Source organism: Trachurus japonicus, chromosome 15, assembly GCF_045865225.1.
Source record: "Trachurus japonicus isolate A0001 chromosome 15, Traja_1.0".
Classification (NCBI taxonomy): Eukaryota; Metazoa; Chordata; class Actinopteri; order Carangiformes; family Carangidae; genus Trachurus; species Trachurus japonicus.
Window position 1 is genome coordinate 25979185 of NC_140921.1, and position 27624 is coordinate 26006808.

General features: G+C 40.3%; 1 protein-coding gene across 3 annotated transcripts; it reads right to left on the reverse strand.

Annotated features, from left to right (window-relative positions):
• Window positions 1-641: 641 nt before the first annotated feature.
• On the reverse strand, window positions 642-25738 carry papolg (poly(A) polymerase gamma). Of its 3 annotated transcripts, none has more exons than XM_085800776.1 (24): window positions 25374-25738; window positions 24483-24641; window positions 24148-24214; window positions 23929-24010; window positions 21021-21130; window positions 20385-20438; window positions 19077-19188; window positions 18774-18863; window positions 17168-17306; window positions 16975-17047; window positions 16132-16252; window positions 15832-15916; window positions 13413-13466; window positions 12802-12921; window positions 11184-11293; window positions 10143-10264; window positions 9844-10001; window positions 9568-9668; window positions 8448-8620; window positions 8261-8344; window positions 8113-8172; window positions 7873-7976; window positions 7049-7149; window positions 642-2875 (listed from the first exon to the last, which is right to left on the reverse strand). In XM_085800776.1, exons 1-24 carry the CDS (start codon window positions 25388-25390, stop codon window positions 2715-2717), a joined length of 2457 nt encoding a protein of 818 aa, XP_085656902.1. In that variant the 5' UTR covers window positions 25391-25738; the 3' UTR covers window positions 642-2714. The 3 variants fall into 3 exon arrangements, with proteins under 3 accessions (XP_085656902.1, XP_085656901.1, XP_085656903.1); XM_085800775.1 differs by having other exon boundaries at window positions 8448-8656; XM_085800777.1 differs by having other exon boundaries at window positions 2134-2875; window positions 7034-7149; window positions 8448-8656.
• Window positions 25739-27624: the final 1886 nt, after the last annotated feature.

The window sequence follows — 27624 nt, forward strand, 5'->3', positions numbered from 1 at the left end:
ACATTTTGGATGTCTTCTTTATAATTAGCTTATATGGCCTACCTAATATACAGTTTACATCATTACATGATGTAGCCTATTTCTGTAAGAGACTGTGTCAATTATTGTCCCATGCAGATTTTTTTTTTTTTACCATCTTTGGAGGGCATCCTGGATTTCCGACTGTGAAAAATGAATATGGCTCCTGAACTATACATCCTACAGAGACAACTGACCCCATTTTCTTTTTGTCTTGGCATGGGGAATTGGTAGAGATGAAGATTGCTATGATTAAATCATATATGGTACATAACTAAAAAAAAAAAATGTTGATGATCCCAACCTGAAATATTGTCCCATGTATGTTTATTTAGGCTATTTTGGCTGCCACCCTGAATTTCCTCACATGATTTTTGAAAATTCCGAAATGTTTAATTTGGCTTTAAAGTAACTTGCGAGGGGTCAAACTAGGGGTTTTTAATGATTCTGAGCTGATTGCAAGCATTAGTTTTTCACCCAAAACACTCCTTGGTGGTAAAAAAAACCAAAACAAAACCAGCCATGCCCACATTTCCCGCTCATCGGATTACTGCAATCATCGCAAACACATGACAGCACTGTAATATGTATATATAAATAAAAACAAACACACACCAGAGTAGTTTATGGGGTTTAATTGGTGTACAGATTGATTTAAAGGAAGTGATAAACACATACAAAAATACCCTTTCAATACATTTTAGAAACAAACATCTAAATTACCTGTTTTGTTAAATGTTTCTGAACAGGAAAACATGAGTTGTCTGAAACAGAGTGGTGCAGATTTCATTCAAAAAAGACCTACCTGCTATATGCTATTAAAAAAAAGATAACATGGTACAAATATGCAAATATAAATAAAGTGATAAGAAAACCCCCAATAATGAAGAATATGAATTTGAAAAAAATGTTCTCTGTACATTTTGTTGGGGAAACTGATGCTGGAAAAGAGTCTGTGTCCCAACTCTCTTACCTGCTACTATGAAGAGGGTGCTTATAAGTACTTTGTTATATAGAACCTCTGTGCTGAAGACCAACACAAAGAAACCCAACTTCAGACCATAAAGATGTAGGGTTGGGGCCAAAGGCAGGAAAAAGTCGTCTCCTGACCCCCCACCTGTGGTCCGAGGAGATGCCTTTTTTAAGAACCTCCACAGGAGGCGCAGAGGGTTACCACCCAAAACGAAGGGAATTCCATCCATCTCCAGCACATAAACCTTTTATGCATGCACGCACACACAGTCAACCATATATGCATGCATACACACAAACCAGCACAACTCTCAAAAAACTTTGAACCATTTTTCACAAAAGCACCACAAACTCTTTCATGGACATGGAACACGAACAATCAGGACTTCGCTTCATTAAGATCGAGCTTCAATAATAGGTAACAGAACAATGGTGGCAGCGATGGAGGGGGGGGGGGTCAAACAGTATCCAAACCAATTTGTTATTTAGCCTTCCTGATGGATTATAGGAGCATTTTAGGTGTTCATCTGTCAATCACAGTTACAAACACAAAACCATAGTTTAAACACTTTTGACAACTATCTCGTGACCTGTCCAGCACTCACTTTTTTGTGCCAACCACACTGAGCAGGCATCAGGCTTAAACTTACAATGGAAAGTAGGCAGAACCCCCAACCTTTTTCGTTTAGATTACAGCCGTGACTGAGAAGCTTCTGAACAGACAGATTAGCATAGAGTATTGATGATCCCTCTGCTGTTGTCTACTAACCCTCCCAAGAGCGCAACACCAAAAAGCTTCAGACCCATGTCATGGCTTCCAGAACATGCTTGATGTTTCCTGTTGTTGTGAGGTTAATTTTCTTGCTCTTATGGGCACCTGAGAAGCACTGATGTCACTGGGCGTCTGATCGCCTACATACTGCAGGTCTGATAACTACCCTAGAGTCCTCTTTAGGATGTCATGGTAGCCCAAAGAGTTGTGGTTGTGATTTCCACCATGAGCAAAACCCTCAATAAATCCTCCCTGCAAGTATCCAAACCTACAGTGTTTACAAAAGATATCCAGGGCTTCAGACATTTGTTGGACGAGCAGTAGAGAAAAACAAGAAATTACAATTTTTTTAAATGTTTTTTTTTCTTTTTAGATAAAACTACTATAGAATGGTCAAAAGACTTAACAGTGATCTTTTGTTTGTTTTTTTTTAAGACAAAAAAGTTATGTACATCAACATTTACTGTACAGGTTTCTGTTTGGGAGAAAAGGGAACAAAAAAAAAAAAAGACAAGAAAAATTAAATCAGCATACACAAGAAATGTGTGTAGCAAGCGTCGATAAACATTTTGGGCTGTTTTAAAACATGTTAATATAGGAAAAAAGGGAAAAATGAAAAGAGGAACAACTCATTTCCTGTCATTGCAGTGTGCACTTTCAACCACTGAAGGACAAGATGAGTAAAAAACTGTTGCTTAAGTTCTCATGTCAGATATCTCCATGAAGTTGTGTTAATGCCCTCTGGTAGTGAGTGTGACAGAGGGCGCAGACAACACCGACCAAATCACCTATCCACTGACAAATCAGGATTTGAGGAGAGGTATCCGTCTTGCTGCTTGACTCTTGAGACTGAACCCACTTCCTGTCCTTGTGTGAAGTTACCATCTCGGTGTTTGACTTACATGTAAATCCCCCACCTCTGTGTGTATGAATCCACTCTCCATTGTTATGTTTAGGCTATATGGATTCTGGCCTTCTCTGTTTCTTTCAGCCTCTTGGCCTGCTCCTCAAGAGATGGGGAGTGGGGTCTCTTGGAGGCCGATCCATTCAGTGGCTCAGCTCCCCTGCTCACTAATGTGGGGATGGAGTTGCCAATGGGGGGCGCCACATGTTCTACAGAGAGAAAGAGAACAAAAACATTCTTCAGTTAGGCGCCTCATTTTGATTGAAGTGTTAACTCTTCAAGAAAGCTTTTGTTTTACCATTTTCATATCTTTAATATTTATGCCAACAGGAGCAGCACTCAGGTAAAAGTTAGATCTTCACATGTTGAACGCTTTTTATTCAAAAGCAGAGCACAGCGCTGTCCTTTTTAAAAAATGTCTTGTTTTGTTTTTTACAGTTTTTCTCGATTGTTTACACACATTTTCTGAAAGCATGCCTCATACTCTCAGAACTCTACACACAAATCCAAAAAATCACATACAATGGGCAAAACCTCTCACTGCTCCTGCAAAATGAAACTTTACATTCAAAACAATGGGCCTCATTCACGAACCGTTCTTAAGAACAAATTTGTTCTTAAGTCCTACTTACGAAGTTTTTACGAAGATTGTGGCATTCATGAATGTTTTCTTATCCAGAATTTGTTCTTAACTAAGAACAAAATCTACGAACAGTCAGGAGTATACTTACGCACTTTTAAGTGCTGAGACTTCTGCAAAAATAACCAATTATAGCGTTTTCTTCTGTTCTGCAGTTGTATGATATTATATGATTTGAATAAGAATTATTTTCTTATCTTTTATGATGTTTTTAATAATCATATATATTAATAATAATTGACAAATCATTGCAGTCTCTTAAAAAAACATTATAGACACTTAATTCATATCAGTTTTGTTGTGCGCAACATACAGCTGCCGATATGATTTTTTTTTTGCTAATTGCGGGCTGCAACAGTGCACTTACTGTAAGTGTTCACACTACACACAACTGTTTTTTTTTTCATATGTGATAATATGATGATATTTATGATGGCACACGTGAGAGTGTGGTCTCTCTGATAACAACCCGAAGAGCTGCATCCACTGCTGACGCTACTAAATATAGCCTAAATATAAATATAAAAATATAAACTAAATATAAGCCTTTTGTTTGTTTCTTTGTTTCATTCCTGCCGCAGTAGCGCCACTTCACTACTTAAATTCTTTTTACGTTTGGAGTCTGGTGCTCCCTCCCAGATTTTCATTTGAGCATTTCAACTTTCTTTCTCACTCCACCTTCTCTGCTCAGTGCCTGTGGGTGCTGTGTGCACACGGCCCTGCAGTCTCATGCCCTTTTACGGGCATTGATGGGGCGGTTATCTATAGGGATGTCCCGATCCGATCACGTGATCGGAAATCGGGGTCGATCACGTGGTTTCAGACTCGATCGGAATCGGACGTTACATCCCGATCAGGAATCGGATATATTACATATCTACATGTCAGGGTTTTCCTATCTGTCTAAAGCGAAGACGGGCCGCATGGGGGGCGTTCAGATGTATCATCTTTTGCACTCTCAAACACATTACTTTTACTGTAGACGTTCGTCATGTGCGCTCATTACCCAAAGCGACGCGCATTCGGTGCAGCGTGCTTGTGTTTTGTGCATGGTCTGTGGGGCACAGCTCCACGGTGTGTGTGTGTGGCTGCGTCGTCGCGGACAAGTAACGATATGAAATGACGGCGCTTGCGAGAGTGTGAGAGACGATCGTGTCACCGTGTCAGCTCACTGTTTGTTTGTGTGTGTGTGGCTGCGTTGTTTCACTGCTGACTTCCAAGCAGCTTGTTGTTGATGTTTGAGCGCTACACACACCTGCAGCAACAACAGTCACTGCAGCTTCTACTGAGAGCGAGTCCGACGTAACGCACGTGAGACCGACACACGGACCGACCGCGCAGATGTCGCGGACATTCTTAAACTTCTCATACTGTTGAATAAAAAACTACCGTTGTGTTGCGTGATGGCAGATACAGAACCAGGTATTTATTTAAAGTTAGAGAGGGAGAAGGAGCAAGGTGAGCTGGGTGAGGGAGGGAGGGAGGGAGGGAGAAGGAGCGGAGTGAGTGAGGGAGGGAGAAGGAGCGAGGTGAGGGAGGGGGTGGGGGGGCAGACAGGCAGGAGAGGGTGGGATCAGGGGAGAGAGGCTGGTGATTGAGAAAGACATGATAAGCTATTTTATTTTTGACCAAATGTTCTTGTTGTTGACTTATGGATAACGGCATTAATATTATACTGTGGAGCTACTGTGCTAATATACATTGAGAGTTTACAATACTGCAATAAATGTCATGGGCTTGTTATTGAGGTAGAGTATTATTGTGAGATTGTGATATTGTTACATCCCTAGTAGAGCACAAAGAACAGAAAAATAGTGGGATGATACAGTTGATCTACATTAAAAACTTTACTGCATTGCCAAAGTATCGGATCGGGACTCGGTATCGGCAGATACTCAAAATCAAATGACTCGGGGGCAAAAAAATGTGATCGGGACATCTCTAGTTATCTATGCTAATCATATGTTAATTAGACTCACCTGGCACACGCCCTCAACTTACGAGGAGATGGCATAAGAACACACCTGCGAACAATTCTGAGGCTTACGAACGCATTGATGAATCTGACGTAGGGTTTTCTTAAGGAACTTCTTAAGAACAACTTAAGAAAGAATCTAAGAAGGTTCTTAAGAAGATATTGGTGAATGAGGCCCAATGTTATTTCTTCTCAAAATGCTATTTTAGTCTCAAATGACACACAAACCATCATATGACTAGACATTTATAACAACCAGTTGAACACTGATGTGCTCAGTGTAAAACACTAGGATGAATGGAAAACACTTCTACTCCATTCCTCATAATGACTTAGGCTTTTTTTTTTTTTACTGTAACTACAGACAGTAGGCCTACATATATAAATGTGTTGTAAAATTTTTGAATATTGTTTTGATACTCAGAACACTCAAATACACGGTAACAAATGAAATGCGTGAAGACGCGACCGAGGTGGTCGTGTGACGATGCAGCCATGCTGATCTGACCACAAAAGAAAAAAAAAAGAGTCAGTCGGGGTCAGCTGGTTTACGGCCGAACAATTTTGAAAGACTGAATACATAATTTTGACAAGATGAGACTACTGTAATATGTAGCTCACCTAGTAGAGCAGCACTCTTTGTAGTCAAAGACTTTGTTCTAGTCTAGGTTCGAATCCCTCTATCAACATGCAATTTTGGTGATCAATGCATTTTCTTTTGTCATCATCATTATGATCACTGCTATGTGTGTGTGTGTGTTTGTGTGATGTGTGGCCTCTCTGTTTGGTTTCCCTCTTTTTGGTGTCAGTCCATCACTGCCTGTTATGCTGCCCTTTTTTGCTAAAGCTCTGATTGCTAATTGTAAAACTGTGTGACAGGTGTTTACCCATGTGATGAGTCAGTGTGCATAGTAGGGAAACTAACTTTAGAATTTTGAATAACAGTGTGTTACTTGTGAAAACAAGAGATTTTCTTCATGAAAATTGTGCCAAATGCAGAGAATTGTGTGTAGTTTGAAAAAAGTGTGTTATAGAACTGCAAATTCAGTGTAAAGCAGGAATTGTGCTTGTAGTTTAGCAGATTTGGTCAAGGGAGTTGGTGCATGAGTTAGATGTTGAGGCCATTGTGTCTCAAGTACCAAAAATTGTGTGTAAACAATCGAGAAAAACTGTAATAGCAGCACCGTCCATACAGGTGACACACACGCAGCTGTCCTGTACGTTGCACAAGAGCCTGTCTATGAGCTGTATATAGAAAGAGACGGTGAAAAAAAAGGAGCAGCGGCTAAATCAGACATAAATACTATATCATGGCCTAACTTCGAAAACCGCTCCTCTTTCCCACCAGACTTCTCTCTGCCTCCTTGTAAAAGATGTCATGCAGCCTTCACTTTTATAGGCTTACACTTACCTATGATGTTTAACTATCAGATCAGATCACAGTGTGTGTCTATAAGCTCTATATAGATAGAGGTGGTGCAGCAAAAAAAGAGCATCAGCTGAAGCATTAGACATAATTATTAATTTTGGACTATAAAACGGCCAGTGCCGAAACAGCACCACACCAGAATTAGGGAACCCTGCCAGAGCTTATCGTTAAGAAAATTAACAAAAATCCTTGAAGAGCAAATCTAGATGAAGTTCGTTATGGGCTTATTTTCATCTTAAAAAAGGCTGCTTAATAAGTGTTATTTAGTAAACAGTGCTGTGCACCATTACAAGTTCAATTGCACAAGCTGCTAGTGTAAGAACAGATATAGTATTTACTTGAGCCAATGACAGGAATGGACATGCCCTTTTCTTCACTGGCAGGTGGAGTGTCAGTGTTGAGGGTGCCTTCAAACACTGGGGGCTTTGGAGGTGTGATGCTGCAAGACATTCAAACATACAGGTGGATTTAACAAAGTAAATATTTAAAGGGATAGTTCACCCAAAATTCAAATTTCACTCATTATCTACTCAACCTCATGTCGACTAAGGGTTGGGAGAAGTTTCAGAGTCCTCCGTGCCTTCTCTGAGTTACAGGGGGGGGTCCATGCAGCACTGCATGTCCATATGACGGTTGCGAACGGGCCTCACTTTTCATCGTCCAAAAAGACACACCAAAAAAACATCCAAATACCTCCATAGTGCTCATCTGTACCTCTTGTATTGAAGCCCTAACATGAGAAATTGTTCAGAAAAAAATTCAATAGGTATAGGTTTTAAGCTTGTTTGTAGTGGAAGCTCCCAGTGTCTCATTTCACTGCTTTGCCTGTCTCGCGCGATTTGCGCTGACACCAGTTCACTGTACAAGAGGGACATTACAGACGAGCACTATGGAGGTATTTGGATGGTTTTTGGTGTGTCTTTTTGGACGAAGAAAAGTGAGGCCCGTTTGGAACCGTCATATGGACATGCAGTGCTGCATGGAGCCCTGCTGTAACTCAGAGAAGGCACAGAGGACTCTGAAACTTCTCCCAGCCCTTAGTCGACATGAGGGTGAGTAGAAGAGTGAAATTTGAATTTTGGGTGAATTATCCCTTTAAAGACAATTAAATAACATCAGTTTCAATCGCCCTGTGGCTGTTGTAATAATGAATGAAACTCACTTGTGGCGGTTGAGGGCCAGTTTAATTGAGTTTTTCACAACACGACAACTGTTGCTGGCTGGGAGAGGCGAGGAGGCATCTGGTAGCTCCATGCTCGGAAGTCTCTGTGGTAAGAACAATATCAATCAAATTAAGTCACTTTCTTACTGATTTAACAAAAGTATATCTCACAGCCTTATGTTGATTGAAATCAAACAACTCAGCTATAAAGACAGAGGTCATGGTTCAAAAGGATATTACCTGTGTCCTTGAGGTATCGATAGTTGGAATCGGCTTTGCCTTTGATCCAGAAGTAGGGGTCTGAAGGTTAAGAGACAGAATGAAATCTATAGGTTAGTTAGTTGTATATAAACAGTTAATAAAAGCTGATGGAGCAGGAGGTACCTACAGTATTGGGTCCTTCTCCTTGTGTAAGGGACTCGGAAGATGGTGGATATGGCTCTTTGAAAATAGAGTCATCATTGGACACCACCTGCAGCAAAACCACAACAGTTACAGAAGGGGCACATTTAGTTAGGTATTGAAAAACACATCTAAACTGTAACTCCAGCCATGAACTGAGAATAACCTCTAACCTCTGTGTCTTTGTGTCTCTTGGCCAGGTCTTCTTGTGTAGGCGAGTGTGGTCTCTTGGTCGTAGCTCCATTGACAGAGTCCTCCTCCTCCAGGCCATTGGGCTCCTCTTTGGGGCTGCTGGTCGCGTTGGGCTGAACAATGCCACTCAGCACTGGGGTGATAGAGCTGCTGGCTGGTGGGGAAGGAGGCTTTGCTTTAACCGGGGGCTCTGCAGCGTGAGAAAAGACAGAGAAGAAAAGGGACACATTTTCAACTTTTCCAATATCATCATGCCCTTTGTAAACCACTACTGTTCTCTACAGGTTTAGGATTATTTGTAGACCTGCAAACTCGTGAGAGTGAAAAAGGTCCGAAACCAAACCAAGGTAGGGGGGATCCAGGGGTATCCTCCCCCGGGAGAATTTTTAATATGCAAATTACTCTTTTTGGAGCGTTTTGACACTAGAATTTCTGTGTGCAAGTAGTTACATGGCACATGCTAGGCACATAGTATATCCATCCATCCCAATTACAATCCCAGACATATCCCAGATTCCCAGTTAAAGAGAGAGCAAATCTCTCATTAAAAAGACGGCTTTGAGAGAATAAGTACACCTCACTCAAGGGGGGTCAGCTGCCAAAAATGTTCACATCATTTGACAAATAACTATGCATCAGTTTGGACCCCTCTAGCTAGTAACTATTTAATTGAATCTGAACTGCCCCAATGTACACACACACTTTATCCAAGGCGCCTGTCATCATAGTTTTCTGCGGTCCACCGATACATCAGATAACTTCCCGCCTGTCATTTCAAAATAAAAGCTGTCTGTTATGTTTATCATCCAATAAGGTTTATTCCAGCCTGACGCAGTCCCTCCGGTGAGGCAGGACTCTGTCACTCCCCCAACGGCCATCTGATACAAAATACATTTTTCAATCAATCATCCAACCAACCAACCAACCAACCAACCAACCTACCTACCTACCTACCTACCTACCTACCTACCTACCTACCTACCTACCTACCTACCTACCTACCTACCTACCTATCTCAAAGAGACAGCCACCAGGAAGACAAAAAAAACAAAAAACTGCTTTATTTTCTATGATCAACATAATCTCTGTGCAAAAACTCACTTGAGCCAATGACAGGGATAGACATGCCCTGGTCTTTAGCAGGTGGTGCTGCACTGCATGCTGGAGGGCTTTCAACAAAAAGCTGTTTGGGTGGGCTGGCACTGAAAAATACAGAGAAGAAGGAACATTTACTCGGCATGGTGACTGTATATTTAAGCCAGATCAATGTATGGTGTTCATTTTATCCAGTAGAAACACACAAATTAAAGACAATTATGAACCTATTAAAAATTTATTTCAGATGTGAAGAGCAACAACACAACAAGTATAGCATACCCATCTTCTGTGTCAGTTGCAGGCTTGGTGGGTTTGGTGGCTGGAGAGCTAAAGGGAGTCCCTGAATCTGTGTCTCTAGAACTGTCCAGATGACTGCTGTCGAGAGAGATACGCTTAGAGCTCCCACCATTAGAGCTACGGTTGCACTCCGCTATGCTCTGCAGGACAGACAAAAGGGAGAAAATAAAGAGAAACAATTCAGAGTGGTAAAATAAGAGGATGATAATCATGACGGAGCTAAAAAAAAAAAAAAAAAAAAAAAAATCATACGTCCCCACATGCACAGAAAGATTTCTCACCCTCTTCTTCTTCTGCACCAGCTCAGGAGGAAGATATTGATGGAGCTGTTTCTTCTTTACATGTGTTGCTTCAATCTTCATCCCATCCTTTAGCATGTTAATGTTGTTGGCTTGTCGGTACACTGCAGAGAACATTACATATCAAGCTTCATTGATTACTGGAGTTACTGGAGTGGTCTTGATGGTTTTGATATTCAACCTGCACTTCAACCATAGACTGTAGGCCTGGGCTTTGTTATTATTTCTCTTGGAGGATATAAGCAAGGTGCCTTTTTGTGCCAAATTTGTACTTCACAGGAGAGAAACTGTGTTTAAAGTTTAAAGAAAGCCATTACAATAGTCTTTGAATTTAAATATACTTTCTTTGTGTTTATTCTACACTATTTGATGATAATACATAAATAAATATTCATTATAAACTCAAGTCGTAAGTGGACAAATACAGTTTATTTGTTGATAAATGAATCACGATTAATTACAGGAAATTGTGCGATTAATTCGTTTTTTTTTTTTAATCGATTGACAGCCCTAATATATTTCTATACATTTCAGGGCTGGGAATCTTTGGGTGTCTCACGATTTGATTCCGATTCTTAGGGTCACGATTCGATTCAAAATCGATTCTCGAGCTCGCCTGCTCTCCCTGCCTTCATCAGCCCTCATCAACCATTTCCATGTTTTCCCATAATCAGTGTTGTAAACAGTTTTCTTGTCTGTATACAACATCTATTGCAGATCTGCTGCAGTTAGATCTTCTAATGTTGAGCTCCTCTGACAGCTCCTCTGTGCAGCTGCAGGTGAACAGACTGGAGAGCACGTCATCCACATTTTTTTATAAGCTATTTGTTGTTAATAAAAGTTGCTAATGTTGATAATGTACAGGTTCTTTTATCGTTTCAGTATTCTTATGTGGTGTTTGGTAGGTAATAATAATAATAATATATTTTTATAATTAATTAATTAATTAATTAATAATTAATTATATATTTTTTATATCGTATACCCCAAGAAAATGTGGAGGAGTCATATTATAGAACTTACCAGTGTCTGTGAAGGACTGGATGTCGTACGTCAGGTCAATGTTTACACTCTCTGCATTCTCCACTTTCTTGAAAATAATCCCAATGAACCACATGGAGACAAAGTCATTCCTGTTGCAGAAACACACAAGATTCAAAATGAAAACAACAAGTTTAGAATTAAATAAGCTAGTTAATAAAGTTAATGATGCGAGGATGATGATGTGAGGAAACACTTCAATTACTTTAAAACTGCAGCCAGTCAATCTAACATGACATTGCCAACAATGGAAACCATGACTTAGTAAACATGTTTCCATCCACTTGTCAATCGAATTATCTGAAGATGGATACAAATATTAATGTGAATAATGCCGGTTCAAGTGCGTTTCCATCTATTCCATCAGACCTTTAAAAGGGACAACGAGGAGTTTTGGAAAAGCGAAGCGTTTTCACACTACCTTTATGAGCCTCCGCGCGCACCGTAAAATTCTTTTGACCGGCGCAAGACGGACTCATGTTTTCATTCATCAATAATTAAAGTCAGAGGTTCAAAGAGGTTCAGATACCACCGTAGTTCCGACCATAAACGGCGATTCAGCTACGTTATTCTCATGACTCGTTGCGAAACTGAAAGTAAAGAAACGCTGGTCGGCTCGACCAGCATCTCCGCCACCACTAATAATAACAAAATAACGATAGAGACAGAACGATATATTTATCGAAAATGGGCCCATTAACAAGTGTGGGTAGCGGAGATTCATCCACATTAACGTGAGACTTTTTTATAACCGATTAGAAACTCCTCGTTGTCCCTTTAAATTGAATAATAAGCCGTGCGTAACAATGTTGTGTTGTTTCGCGATCATATTGGTGTATTGAATTGTTTTCTTGCAATTTAGCATGTTTCTATTCATTTTTGCAGTGAATTGCAAAATCGAATACTACTAGGAGCTGCTGCCTGGATTGATCCATTTCATCAAAGAAGGGAAACTTGACTTTTGTTTTCCCCCCTGAACCACTGGTGGATAACTCCCTCTTCTATGCCATGTAACCCTGCACCTCAGGATGTCCCATGGTTTGCATAATATCCCTCCTTCGCCATTTCCTTCTCGAGTTCCTTAAAATTTAAGGCATTTCTGAAGCCTTTGTTGTCTAAAACTGCCAATATGTTTTTCACATACATCCAATTAAGGAAACACCTACTCTCAGCATCTGTCCACTTGACGCAGTGACGTACAGCGAGACGTATGGCCATTTACGTCACTGCGTGCAACGTAAATGTAATTGAATTTCATATTTGTCAGGCAAAGAACCGTTTCCATCAGTAGTTGTCGCATCAGCTTTTTACAGATCAAGAGAAAATCCAATGAGATCAACGTATTAACTTTTTTATCAATATTCATGACAATAAATAACAAATAAAAACAAGTGGATGGAAACATGGTTAGTGACTTGTCCCAGTAGTAAAAACATATCAATGGTTTATATTTCATATGAGAACAATAAAAGATAAAAAACAACAACAACAAAAGCTTATACCTCTACTAGTACTTCAAATTTTCTGACTGATTTTAAAGGAAAGGTATTCAATTTCAACTTTCTCAGTAAGCATTTGAACACAGAAAAAACAGACTCACTCATTTCGATTCTCTTTCGAGCCCGGGAAGGACTGGGGGTTGACATGAGCCAGGGTGATGTACTCATTCCTCTCCAAGTTTCCCACAAGAACACGAATCTTTGACTCCACCAGACCGATCCTGAAGGAAACATCAGGATATACTCACAAGAGTGTTGCTAACAACTGGTGCACTTCACTCAATAACCGCACAGTTTACTCATTTCAAGAATTATTTATTCTGTTGTATTTGCAGTGTTTCCCACAGGTTTGCAAGTGACATGACATGAGACCGTGGCGGGGGGGGGTTTAGCTTTTACTGTGCACTACTGTCATGCATGCGCGCTTGTCTGTGTGTGTGAACGACAATAACATAGAAAGAGCAGTATGCCAAGATGAATGAACGGACGCCACAAATAAATTAATGTATGCGAAACACTGATTTGTTTCTCTGTAACATTGTGAACTTAAAAATAAACAAAAACATTCTGAACAAAACATGTCACACTAGTGAATACGCACTAAAATAAATTCACTCAGGGATGGTGAACGACTGCACCATCTGGCTCAGTTAAAATATCCTAATGCAGTTGAAACACTATAAAAAAGGAAATTTTGTTGTGTGACACTCACCATTCTAAGTGGTTTTCTTCTGTGGACGCACTGGCAGTCAAAACTATATAATGCCTGTAGCACAAAACAAACAAAACAAATTTAGTATTTCCTATCTTGCCATTTAACAGAGTGGAAACCTTCCTCAATCAGTATTTCAAGAGCATGTGCTTCAATCAGTAGCAACAGAGTCTGGTAAAATGTCAATGTGTTGTATCGTGCAGGAGACAATACACAGGCCCTTATGAGTGTTGACTGTCAAATAGTTCTCTGACTCTTCATCTAACAGCAGATACTGGTAGGCATGAGAAAGGTCAAGCTTACTGAAGTTCCTCCTGCTAAGGTAGCAAACAGATCATCTGTGTTAAAGAGGAACTAAGCAGGATTTTCCTGTGGCTCTGCTACATTTTTGCATTAATTAAAAAGCTCCGGAGTAATTGTGATCGTTAACTACATGACTTGTGACTTCTTACAAGTGAGAACGGAGGCTCTCTGCCTTCACCTGCCGTCTCACGGCTGAAAACCAACCTTGCAACATCAGTCTAAGTTACTCGGTCGCCGCCCCAGCTCTCCTCTCTGCACACCGCAACACAACTGGCTCTGTAACCCGTAATCTTTTGTTTATGATGGTTAAGACTACACAAACACACCCGCCGCAACATCGTTTATGTTATGTAACGTTTCAATGTATTGATTTTTCGCCGGCTTCGTTGTAAACAAATGCACATGGCTGAGAGCAGCATAACCAGAACAGCAGAGATGCGAGCGGACTTGCATAGTTCCCCTTCAAGTAGTGGGTATGTCTGCTCTTCCTTACACTGATTGATACCGATCTTGTAGTCGCTATAAATCCTAATTGTGTGACTATTTGAGAGGCCCACTCACTCTTCTCAGTCTTTGAAATCACTTTCAGTTCCATTGCTACTGCAATCTCACAAGCTTTCAGGAAGGTCAGATCATTTTCAGACAGCAACCTGCGCTCCAGGTTACTATCCAAAAGCACAGGTAGCTGACAGCTGCCTTAAAGCAGAACTATGCAGGATTTGGGCTGTAATTATTGTGGCTCAGAGTCACTGTGATGGTTGAGTGACCTGTTATGAAGTGAATGGGGTCTAGGCCAATGCGCTCACCCCCCCCACTGGCTGAAAACCGCACTTGCAAGATCAGTCGTCCGTCTCGGTGTTACAAATCTCGTCAATGGATAGAAGTATCGCGAGAAACTGCTTTACGGCAGTACGAGATAAGAACGCATATGACGTCATGCATGTCACGAATCGTGATTGGTTTGAGTTCGGAAAGTCGGAGGAAACCATGGAAACATGAAATGTTTACTGATGAAGTTCAGCTTGTGGCTAACAGGGAGCTAATGCTAACACAGATACACACACCATGGGTCTTTTATAAGATAATGTAATACATCATGACACACACACACACACACCTTCGCGTTTTGGAACCTTTATTCCTGTGTGTGTATGTCTGTGTGTGGCTGTATTAGCGTTAGCGCCGTGTTAGCATTAGCTCCGTGTTAGCATAGCGTTAGCTCGGTGTTAGCATTAGCTCCGTGTTAGCATTAGCGCCGTGTTAGCGTTAGCTCGGTGTTAGCAGGGCTTAGCAAACAGCAGTAAACACAAGCACGTGTAGGGGGGGTGGAGGAGGTGGCGGCGGCGAGTTTTTTTTTTTTTTACGACAGTGACATGTGCCTACCAGAACTGTGGGGGAGCTCCGGAGAGGGAAAAAAAGAGAAACCAACGAAGGAGCGAGCTATTTCCGGCCGAGCTGCATAGTTCTGCTTTAAAGCCACCACATAATCAGACACAGTTTCTCCCTCTTTCTGGTTACGCTTCTGGAAACGAAATCATTCGGCGATTACAATCAGTGCTGGCTTGTAATTCGTACGCAATGGTCTAACCAGATCTGGATACTGCATAGTACTCGGTACTGTTGGCAACAACAGATCCTTCAGCAGCTTAAAAGCATTAGCCCCAATCACCGAGAGAAACATGCACACCTTCTTTTCATTCTTGATTTCATTTGCCAACATCCACTGCTCCAGATGTTCCAGATATGACTCAAAATCATTGTATTCAACCACATGACCGACTTGCACAGCCATGGCGGTTTTTTACAATGCTAACTGTTAGTCCAACTCGTGCCCAGTTACTCCGCAAAAAAAAAAAAAAAAAACAACTACTCAGTTTTTCTCAAGTACGACCAGTGTACGGTGACTCTTACAGTCTATTTACACAGGGGTATTCATTCAATATCCTTGTCGCCATTTGTGGTGTATCGTGCAGGAGACAATAAACAGGGTGGGTATGGCTACAGAACACGTCTTTACTTTGTTATTTCCGGAAACAGACTCAAAATTACATGTTCAACACCATCTTGACTTACTGTCAAGGAGGTGGAGGAGGTGTCTGTGAAATGCAATACTTACTTGTACTTTTGGAAAAAGCTGGGTGGCTCAAAGAGTTTCGACCACTCTGCTTTTCCCTGAAGTATCTCATCTGTGACGCTAAGCCCTGTTTATGACAAACACACAAGGACAATATGTCAAAGGTCAACACTAGAAGAGCAACATGTAGCGCAAAGAGGAACAAAAATGTGCTGTTACCACTGCCCTAAGCAAAACTACTCATTGTTTTTGAGAACTTGCCAACTGGTTCACACACAGTGGAGAAATAAGCTTGTTGTTCTTTGCTTTGCAGTGTTGGTGCACTTGTGTATTCTGCATTACCATATTTGAACTCCTCACTCATGATGGTGCGTGTTGATGTGGAGACGTTGTATGTGGAGTTCTGCTGGGGATAGGCTGGTGTGATGATGGGCATCAAGTGGTATCTATCAGATGGGTTCACCTAAAATCAAAACATAGGGGACCAAACTGGTTTCATAGCAAAAAAAAGGAGTCAAAAACATTCTTCAAATCAAAAATAAACGGTGGAGCAGTGCAGTGGTAATGTCCAAAATATCTCCGACCGTTTATTTTTGTAAAGAAATCATCACAACAAGGAAAAAGTGTTTGTTTCTGTGGCAGGGAAGAGCAGGCGCTCTGCGATCAGATAGTAATGTCTTTCCAGGACGTTTCAGAGTTAGGATATCTGAGGTGAGTGATTACATGCAAAAACACAAAGTTTATACTGTACAATATGAGTTCAGTGGTGTGTCATAAGGATTCGAGTCATGTATCATAGATATCTGATTGTTTTTTGTGTTTGTTGTGGTTGAAAAAATTGCCCCCATACTTTAGCGCTGCCGCTATCCCTAGCGCCGTCTAGCCATGGTGTAACTCTGGTTTGCCTGCATCAATTTTAGTCGCGTTTTTTGCTCCCCCAACACTGGGTGATGATAAGGAAAACGATTTAGGGGTCAAAAATGGCCGGAATTCTCCTTTAAACCTCAGACTGTCACAATGTCTCATTCTTTCAGTTTTAACCTGAATATAACAAGACATATTTGATTTTCCCAACAATCAACGTATACAGAACCGGACCGAAAACCGTGACCACAAAACCATGGATTTTGTGAACTGTTCCACCCCTAATAACAACATGATGAAACTGTCTGGTGTCATACTCACTCTAGGATCCCACACAGGCAAATTCAGATTACTGTCCTCGGGCTGTTTCAGTAACACAGGGTTGGGCCACTCCCTGCAAAAAAAGAAAATACAAATGTAGTGAATACGTTTGTTGAACACCTAAATACAGTGGAGTGGCATTGTGCAAGATATGCAAACATAACATTCTGCTTTCAAAGAGCAAGATTCTCACCATTTCGAGAAAACCAAAAAGAACTTGTGAACGAGTGTGGCAGCTACAGCGTTAGGGTACAGCTGACAGGTCCTGGCCACCAGCATGGCCCACGACACTCCACCCAGAAACCCCAGCATGTTGGAGTAGATTCCACGACCTCAAGTTACAGGACACAGGACAAATCAGTGACATTTTTACAATATTGATGTTACTCACTCAATGTAAGCACAGTGATAGTTTGATATGTCAGAGTAGGGCTGGGCAATACACCAATTTTATCAATTAATTCAAATTTGTATTTTAGGTCAATTTGTTTTAATGAAAACCGAGTTACTCTTTTCTCCGCCACCGACGGTCCCTGCTGACAAAGGACATTCTCTCAGAAACTTTGTGGACAGATGAGACAAAACTGAAGCTTTTTGTAAGTCACATCAGCTCATCGTACACAGATGGAAAAATGAATATTAACTCCTGTGGCCACAGCTGGCCTCACAGGCCCCAGTACTAAAGTGTTAAACTGGCCCTGTCTACTTTATTAATATTAGTGCCATGAATGCAAATAAACCCATTTCTCTTTTAATTCCCCTACCCCAGCGGTACCCAAACTTTTGGGGTCGCGCACCCCCTTCAAATTTCTGACAGAGCTGACGCACCCCCAATGGTCGACACATGAAAAAAACTAAAAGAAAAAAAAAACGCCGTCGGTGGTGGGGGGTGATACAAATCAGCTGTCCTGAAATGTGTGTTTCTTTTCTATAACACACATTCTACATCCCGGACGCGACGTCTTTCCACACACGGGCTTCTTTCACCTTTGAAATGGGGCAGAGCTCCGTGGGAAACGGTAGAAAAACCAAGGGAGAATCTTTGTCTGACACAACACCGCCACAAATGTGCACGAAAAAATAAGCGCACTGGTATGCCGTCGTGTTGTGTGTTTGTGTGCACAAAAGATGATACATCTGAACGGCTCCTCATGCACACACACGCGTGTTTTAACCGGGGCGGTGGCCAAAATCACCCAGGCCTTAAATAGGCAGGGGAAAAAATATTTGTAAAATATATATATCACCTTTACCCTTTTTATGTCACGCACCCCCTAGCAGCGGTTTGCGCATGACAGTTTGGGAATCCCTGCCCTACCCAATGAGAATCAATAAGATACCGGATCGATTAGTAATATCGATAATGCAATATCAATTGAATCCCTGTCAGTTTTGAACTAGAGAAAAGCTTACTGAAAAGTTCCATTCCACAATAGCAGTCAGGACTCTTTTTGGCTTGTTGTTTCTGATTGCACTCCATGAAGGGAAACTCAAACAAAATAAAGTTAAATCTTGTTTTGAACAATTTCTTTGTAATCTACAGATTGATTTTAAGTAGGAGAAAAAAAATCTGTCAGAGAGACATGGGAGGTGATAATGTCTTTTAATTTTAAAACATAAATGCATAACTGGATACTTGACTAGTGTCAACTGTCTCTCCATTTTTTAATTGGTCAATTCTGGTGATGGGTCAGTGTTATGTGCTCATGATACAATATGCAACATGCAATAAAAGTTAACATACAAAAAACGCTTTAGAAGTGTTTCTGACATTCCATTCATGTTTCAAGTCCACTTACGTTTTGCCCACAGTTTGATGGCTCTCAGTGTCAGCCTGAAGTTTTCTTTGTTTGGCACCAGGTACAAAATCTCATCAGTCACTCGACAGCCTGTATCAAGACAAAGCACCATAAATCTCACAGCACTGTTCAACAAGCCTAAGACTAACAGTCTCTGGGTCAGTTCACTAAAAGAGAAGCTTTAGTTTTTACAAACAAGCCCTGTAAAATAAAATTTACTACAAGCTCTTCTCAATCTTGCACCAGCAACAGCATTAGGCTTCAAGTCAAGTCAATATGGAGAACAGAGGCCTTGAAGTGTACCATTAAGGCTGCGGATACACCGAATGTCCAGATTTCTTAGAATAGAGTCTCCCCTCAGGTCCAGGTTGTCTGGAATGGATTGTAACGCCAGTCTGGCAAAAAGCAGGTCAATCTGCTCAGACAGACAGAAGAGCAGGACAGAATCTTGATATTAAAAAGAGTACACAAAATCCATACACAATCCAATAAAAACAGAGTTGGGGGTGGGGGTGGCATTTCTGAACTTGGTGGTTCTCTAGACACAAGGGAGTAGGGATGGGTATCGAGAACCAGTACTAAATTGGTACTGGTTCCTGTGTGTGTATGTGTATTTTTTTGTTTTGTTTAGTTTTGTTTTGTTGTTGTTTTTTTCCCCCTTCGTCATTCCTAATCAGATCGTTTTAGTTTTTAGGCAAACGTTAAATCTGGCATGTGCCAGTTTTTTCTCTTGCACTTGATCCGCATATAAATTAATGTTATATGAAAACAAAAAATTGTGAGGGAAAGAAAAAAACAAGACGCCTGAAAACCACGAAACATTGTAATAACTCCTGCGACAAGTGACCAGACCACAGCTGGCCACATTGGTCTATACCAGCTTGTTGTTCCCCACCCGTCATGTCTCTATTCCCCACCAGTGAAGTGTGCGTCACACTTTGTGAATCACGGGTCTCAAGTGTGGCTCACTTAACTAAATGAAATGAAAATGCAATAAGAGTATCAATTAGTATCGGGATCGATAAGCAGTATTGGTTTCGATAAAATCCAGATGATACCCATCCCTACAACGGAGTGAGGTTAAACTACTGAAGGAAAAAGTTAAAGAACAAAAATTCTAGAGTCATACAATAAAATAATAACAAAAAGTTGTTTAAAAATTTGCTTTTAACAGCTTCAACCTTTAAATGATCACGTTCAAACACATTATTCACAAATCTCATTGGCACAAGGCTTTCAACTGCAACTATGACATGCACACAGATTTCATGGATATATAAGAACAATTACTTTGTCACATTATTTTGTACCCACATTTTTGCTCTCTGGAGGTTTCAAAGACCATTACTACAGGCTTGGCTACCAACCAGTGTTATGAAGTTCATTCAGGTCCCTGAAAAATGTTTTGTCCTTATGTTCACATTCTTCACTAGGCTATTGTTTTGGACAGGACAGCTGACATAAAGCAATTTTTTGCCAACAGAATCAAAGTCAGTGTCATAATTGAGTAGTAGTGCGTAATCCACAAGCCAACATTCTAGCCTGCACTTGTTCAGGCCCCAGTAACCGAGAACTCAAATAACACAGATCACTTGAATCTCAATAACTTACCTCTATCCCATCAAATTTGAATTTTATCACAGGTACAAAAGCATCCTCAACAGCCTTGAAAAAAAAAAACAGACAGACACTGTCAAAACCGAATTGGGGACAGGACATAATCATAAATCCAAATTACATGATCATGGAATGAAATTTGCACCAAGTGAACATGGGTGTGAACCCAGGTGGAATATGCTTTCTGCACACAGCTCTGTGTATTTGTATTTTAAGGGTGGGTTCAATGTCAGGAAAAGTTATTAGAATGTAAAATATGAGTGTCAGGGTTCTAAAATTCAACAGTTTAAACACACAATTATCCTCCTTTTACACTATCCAAGAAACACAAGATACTCAGTATCATCATTCATCAGTAAAGTGCACGCAGTCATAGCATTCAAAGTTCCACAGAACAGTGAACACGGCTCCTCTTGGAGAAAGGCAGGAGCTCCTTTTGTATCATCTACACTGAAACATCTTTGATTTCACATGTCTGTAGCTTTTCATGGCTCAGGGATGAATTCAAATGCTATGGGAGGATGATAGTTCCACTTCAAATATCTAAATGTGGGATTTTTATCCTTAAACCTACAGATAGGCATACTGCTGTTCGCTGCTCTGACATATAGAGAAGTGCACTATACTTACCCTCAAGTCTTTGATCTCTTCGTGCTGTTTTAATTTCTCAAAGAAAGATTGGAAAAAGTCGCTTCTCTCTACATGGCGCGGAGCCACACATAAAGCATCAATATCAGCTCCTGCAATAAAAAAGTTAATAGTGTAAACAGTATTGCTCAGTAGGTTAATGTGTTAACTTCAATCTGATAAGAAAGCTGAACAAACTTCCTGCATTCAAGGTTAAAGACAATGGTAAACAGTGGTTAAAGTTACGACGCTTAACACAAGTAGAGCATTGTGAAGCACAGACTCTACCATGGTCATTAGATTCATTCAGCATCCGCTTTGGAAAGTCTCAGTGTATGAAATGTAAAGCGTTAAAGGAATAGTTCACCAAAACATGAAATTCAGTCATTAGTGACTCACCCTCATGCTGATGAATACTCCGGAGTAGTTTTTTATTCCTCAAAGTGCATCTGGAGACCTGAGAGGCCGGGTTCATAGTCCAACGAAAACTTTATATGAGAAAAATAGCGCCCGGCATAAAAACGTCCATTAAACTACACAAAAACCGTTTAATATTCCTCCACACTGATCGTCCACTGCAATCCAAGAGTCCTGAAGGGATATAGTCCAGAGTTTACCCGAAACAACGTCATTGAGGCAAGTCCGGTCACGTCCGTGTGCATCGCGTTGATTCAAATTCAAATTCAATACAGGACTGTTTAGGCTGTAAAAATGTCCTAAATGACGTTGTTTCGGGTAAACTCTGGACTACATCCCCTCAGGACACTTGGATTGCAGTGGACGAGCAATGTGGAGGAATATTAAATGGTCTTTGTGTAGTTTTATGGACGTTTTTGTGTCAGGCACTATTTTTCTCATATAAAGTTTTCGTTGGACTATGAAACAGCCTCCCGGATCTCTAGATGCACTTTGAGGAATAAAAAACTACTCCGGAGTATTCATCAGCACGAGGTTGAGTCACTAATGACTGAATTTCATTTTTTGGTGGACTATTCCTAAGTCTTGCCTGTACACAACATCTACTGCACGTCTGCCTGTCCTGGGTGAGGACTGTTGCTCACCCTGAGGTTTCTCCTGTTTTTTCCGTGTTAAGGGTTTTCATGGGAGTTTTTCCGTAGTCGATGTGAGGGTCTAAATGTAAAGCCCTTTGAGACTAACTGTAAAAATGGGCTATACAAATAAATTTGCTTTAGATATTTTTTTTTTTAACATACAATACAAGGCCTGGTTTTCCTGGGCACTGATGACCTTTTGTGAACTCAGTAAATGTGGGAAGAAGTTTCAAAGACTAGGGGTGAGTGGTAATCTTTGATTTGTTGTTCAATGACTGAACAAAAATTAAATCCTGTGAGGCGTAAATGATTTTGAGTTGATGAGTTTAATGAAAAAGACCCTGAAGTGTTACAACAATTAACAAACCTTTGTTGCACAACACTAGAACACTAGACTAGAATAGAACACAGCTGTGAGTTTAACATCACTTAAAGGTTGAATATGTAGAATTACCAGAACAACAACAGAAAAAGAATTCCAGCAGTCGATTGCCAGACCGTTGCTAGGTAAAACAGGCCATTGCTAGGGACTCCGCTCTGATCAGAGGACAGCAGAGGAGGAGAACTATGCAGGATATTTACCTTATGTTTCATTTTTTACCGTCATTTAACAGCATAATAAATGACTTGTAGCTTGTTACAGGGACAGTGGAGGCTCTCTGCCTTCCACACCGCTGCTGAAAACCAAACCTGCGCTCAGAGCCTCTGGTGTCACTGCTCTTGTCTCGGTGAGCACCGGGAGTCCGCGACAGTAAACGTGTTTATGACAGATAAGACTACACAAATATACCCATCCTAACATGTATATGATAATCCATTGATCCACCGATTGATTATTAAAAAGGCTTTGTTGAAAACAGACGCATACGACCGGGAGGAGGCAGGAAAACAGCGGAGAATTGAGCCACGTGTCGGCTACGGGCAGCTACGAATGTAAACAGAACGTGACAGAAAGTCATTGTCAAGCCCATCAAAAAAAATTCAGACTAAATATAATTTTTTATGGAACAGCAATACTTTCATTCTGTACCCCTCTAAACGCCCCGTGGGTGTATTATTTTTTGAAAAAATATAGCTTTTAATAAATATTCTACATATTCAACCTTTAAAATGTTTCATTTCATTTTTAGTTTTTCCATTTTAAAAATAAGGTGGTGTGCAAGAGCTGTATCAGTACTGCTGGGACAAGAGCCCATTCTTCCACATCGATCCCCCAGACATGGAAAACCAACAAACATCCCTGACTTGCAAAATCAATGGCACATTTGTGTGTTCCCAATAACATCTGTATCATCAGAGACTTGCTACACCTGCACCTGTAACCAAACTGCATTAGCATCTTTTTCCTTCTCTAAATGAAGTATACCCTACAGGCATAGACCGTCACTCATATGAATATCACATTTGAAGAGAAGCGTGCAATTGATTAGTTTGAAACAATCTTTGAATTGTATTTTTGTTCCAAAAAGCCCATCCCTGAGATCAATGCCTTCAGCCTATGGTAAGTCACTGTTTACCCAGCATTCAAACCCCAAAACTGGTCTTTTAAAAAACACTCAATAGCTGAATGATCATCAGACAATACCAGCTTCATGCTTTAGTGTGGTCAGGATAAACTAAGCTTTTCAAAAACAAACAGTGACACATAATGGCATTGACTAGGTGTTGTCGACAAGCTATGTGGTATTAACATCTTTTTGCTCCTTTTTTAGAGGCTAATATAGCAACTGATACAGTGCATGCATGGTATTGTTATTAAATTCAAATGTTGTCAAACTATTCCCCCCATATAAAACAGGATTTGGTTGATGTCACCGCATTGCATATACTGTTAAACACATACACACACACACATATACCTTTTGTGTGAACTCCAAGGCGGTATGAACCAAATGTAAATATCTTGCCCCCAACACAGCTGATAGCTGATGGTGGAAGATTCTGTGGAGAGAAGAATGCACTATTTTGTCAATGACTTCTTTCAAGTTAGGATACCAGTAGAATGTCTTAAATCTTATTAGGATCTCTAGTCTTATAGTCCCTATTAATCAGTGATGAATTAACACAACATGACATACCTTTAATTCACTGATCTCTGCAATCCATTCTTTAACAAAGTTATTCAACTTCCCAAGAACTGCAAGTCTGAAAATGGACATAACATTAAGAAAGTGCTTCTTCCATGCTCTTCCCCTTAAAACCTTCAGCAAGACCAAAATGGTATTACAAATACTAAATATAAGTGCATGAGAAGTTCTTGAATACACATTAAAGCATAATTGTATATGTAAGAAAATTGTAGTTTGACATAGCAGTCCTACAATAAAGGTGATTTGCATTGAATGATCTGCATGCTTTGAGAATGTAGAGCATTTTAGCTACTTTATTCTTTGTCATGTCAATATTTCCTCACCTATGGTTCAATTCCTCTTCATCTTCAAATACTCCAAATGGTTTCATAGCATCACAGAGTTTCTTGGTGTACTGGTGGTCTATTTCTCGTGGCGGTGCAAGGCTAATGGCAGAGGTGATGCCATAGTGTTTCTGAGGCTGCTGCCCACCAGGCATAGTGCTGCGAGGGAACATGACACAATACGTTAAATGACAGCTACTACACACCACTGCTTCGTGCTAGTACGGCCTTTTATTTTTTTTCATGAGTAAGTTAATCAAACCAGGTCTAAAACATGTATAAGCCACAGTCCTTTGTGGTAGATGAAACGGGTAACGTTAGTTTGTGACTCTCCTTTCCAATTACCGCGAACCTATGTACATAAACACTTGGCTAACCGCTATGGGACACTATGCTAAAGTTACATCAGTTCAACAACATGCGCAATAATGACTCCACGACTGTGTATAAATTCACATCCGAAAGGCAAATTTTCATAAATGTCTCGAGTGAATTTACCGTAAACGAGCCACTTCTTTACCTCAGCTGGCGGCGAATGAACGTTAGCCAATATGCTACAAACAGGTTGGACATGCTAACAAATTAGCTAATTTAGCAAGTTAGCAAACGTTAGCTGCCTATCACGGAAGGAATGGTTTCATCAATGATCTGTTCAGACCTACTGAAGAATTTATTTTTCCAAATAACAACGGCAGCGTGTTCATTTTGTTGGGCACATTAACAGTATAGCTACCAACAACACACCAGCGAGCTAACTAACATGATGGCTGCAGGCCTTGTTTGGTTGTTGTGACAGTTGGCTAACGTTAGCTATTAGCCTATTCTTTAGGACTATCTAAAACGCGAACAAAAACGTTAATCTGTGAAAAATGTGCCACGTGTATGTCTTACCTTGACATTTCTTTCATGACACTTTGAACAGGTTTCCTTGTGTTCAAGTGTAAACCGGCAAAACTATGAGAGTCCGCAAGTGAAAATGATAACAGCCTCGACCTGATTACAACAATGGTCACTTTCCAGAAAACCGTCCAAACCGTCCCACTGAACCGGAATCACTTGTAAGATAGCGCACAAGTTCGTAACGCTGAGAGAATATTCATATCTCAGTCGTTTACAAATCCCACGGGATTTTTGGATCCCAGCAGCTACACACGCATATTTAAGCAGTTAGGACTTATATGACACTCAAAACTACAAATGTAACGGCGTTTGTCAGGACAACGTCTGCGTGTGGCACGCTCTGCAACCATCGTCATAAGGCACCTCCTCACCGAGGCCACTAATCACGTGACCAGAAAAGGGAGGGAGGGCACAGCAGCAATATAGATGGTTTAGAAACACATCTGTCATACGGTGCGTTACGTATTAATGCGAGACATCAACGCACTCCTTTGAAAATAAAGTATTAAATTAGCTAATGTGTAATAACTAGGAGAGATGCTTTGTCAGCTAACTTACACAAATGCAGAGGCCTACATCATATTTAAAACGGTAAAACATGTCCTCCAAACAAAAAACCCATCGGTTTTGTGGCTAATTTAATATTCAAATAGCAACATTGTATTTACACAAGTTGTGATACACTGGAATTATTTGTTTTAGGCTTTTTTTTATAGAAACAGAGTGAATTGATGCATGTAGCCTATTCATTATGTCTGTAAACTGCTTAGGCTACTTTATTGTGATGTAGGGAGCACCTGTTCAAAAAAAAAAAGTCTGGTAGAAGAAAGCTTACTGTAGGCTAAACTAAAGACATAAAACGTAGTCTTTTGGTAAGTAGAAATGGCATATGCTCTATATAATTGCGATTGTGTGTTTCTTGTGCACTGGCCACTGACATAATCAGAAATTGAAAAGGACAAGACAAACTCTTTAACCAGTTTATTTTTTCCACAATCAGTGCAGTTTTATAACTAACCTGTAGGCTACATCTCACAATTAATGATATTTTTCCTATTCATCTTTATTTTACTCGCTCTTAAACGGCCAGCAATGCAATTAGCCTAATTGTTATATTGCAATCAAGGCAACAAGGGCTGTGCAATATCCAGTCTATGTAGGAACTGTACCCACTCAGGAGTGAATTGAAAATGTATTATTTAAATGTACGGTTATGTCTGTCTTGTGTTTTTATATGCAGCTGCTGGAGGCATTGATTGTCAAAGGCAAATTTCCCTCCGGGGGCAATAAAGTTTATACTGATTGATTGATTGATTGATTGATTTAAAGAGTTGTGTGCATAAAGTGGTAACATATAGGTAAGGTATATACGTATGTTATTATGTTACTTCAGGTGAGGCACCTATAGGCTTATGGTGAGAGCAAAGTATTCTGCTACATACAGTAGAACACTTTTTTTTTTTTTTTACTTGGAGACAGATAACCAATTTGGCATGATTCTTCACCACTAAAATAGTTTGTGATTAATAGAGTTACTTTTTTCATTTGGGCCTACATTGCCTTTCTATGAAGTGTGCATAAAAAACAATTAGCAATAATCATTTTTAATTAATCAACAAAATAAATTTACATTTCAACATGGATAAATATATAATGATTATAATAATGATTGTCATTGGATAGTTTACTATATGTTATTTAGAATAAATAAATCAACAAAACAATATTTATAACATTTTAACAATTCAACTACTATAATTATTGATTATAAGAATGATTGTAATTCTAACTTTAATTTCATTGTTCACTGGATTAGTAGTCGTGCTCCCTCAGACATGCTGGGGCAGACACCTGTGTAGCAAGTCTGTCATGGAGATGAATTCCAGGCAGCCCCTGGTCTGGGGCAACATTCCCCCTATCTTCTTCATCCTCCTTGTGATCCTCCTCCGCCTCTTCCTGGATGTCACCTGGCAGTAGGCAGATATTGTGGATATTGTTATTGTGCTGCGACAACTTTGGGGACGAACAGAGCCCAGATCTCCAAAGCCCAGAGGAAGGTGACTCCACAAACAATTGCCTTTCCCCGGGGTTTTTCCCCCCGCTGTTGTCATGATGTAGGACAGAAATTTATTGGTTTGTGAGATTTGGAAGCGTAAATAAACGAACAGGGTTGTTACTGCTTTATTTAAACAAGATACCGGCCAGGTGTTTCGTTCCTGTGTGGAGTGAGAACACGAGATAC

Excerpts from the sequence above, each read along its gene's own strand:
- papolg (XM_085800775.1), bottom strand. Across the intron at positions 24,011-24,147 it reads CAGAGATCAGTGAATTAAAG|AATCTTCCACCATCAGCTAT; the intron begins GTATGTCATGTT and ends TTCTCTCCACAG. Across the intron at positions 15,917-16,131 it reads GAGTGAGGAGTTCAAATATG|GGCTTAGCGTCACAGATGAG; the intron begins GTAATGCAGAAT and ends TGTCATAAACAG.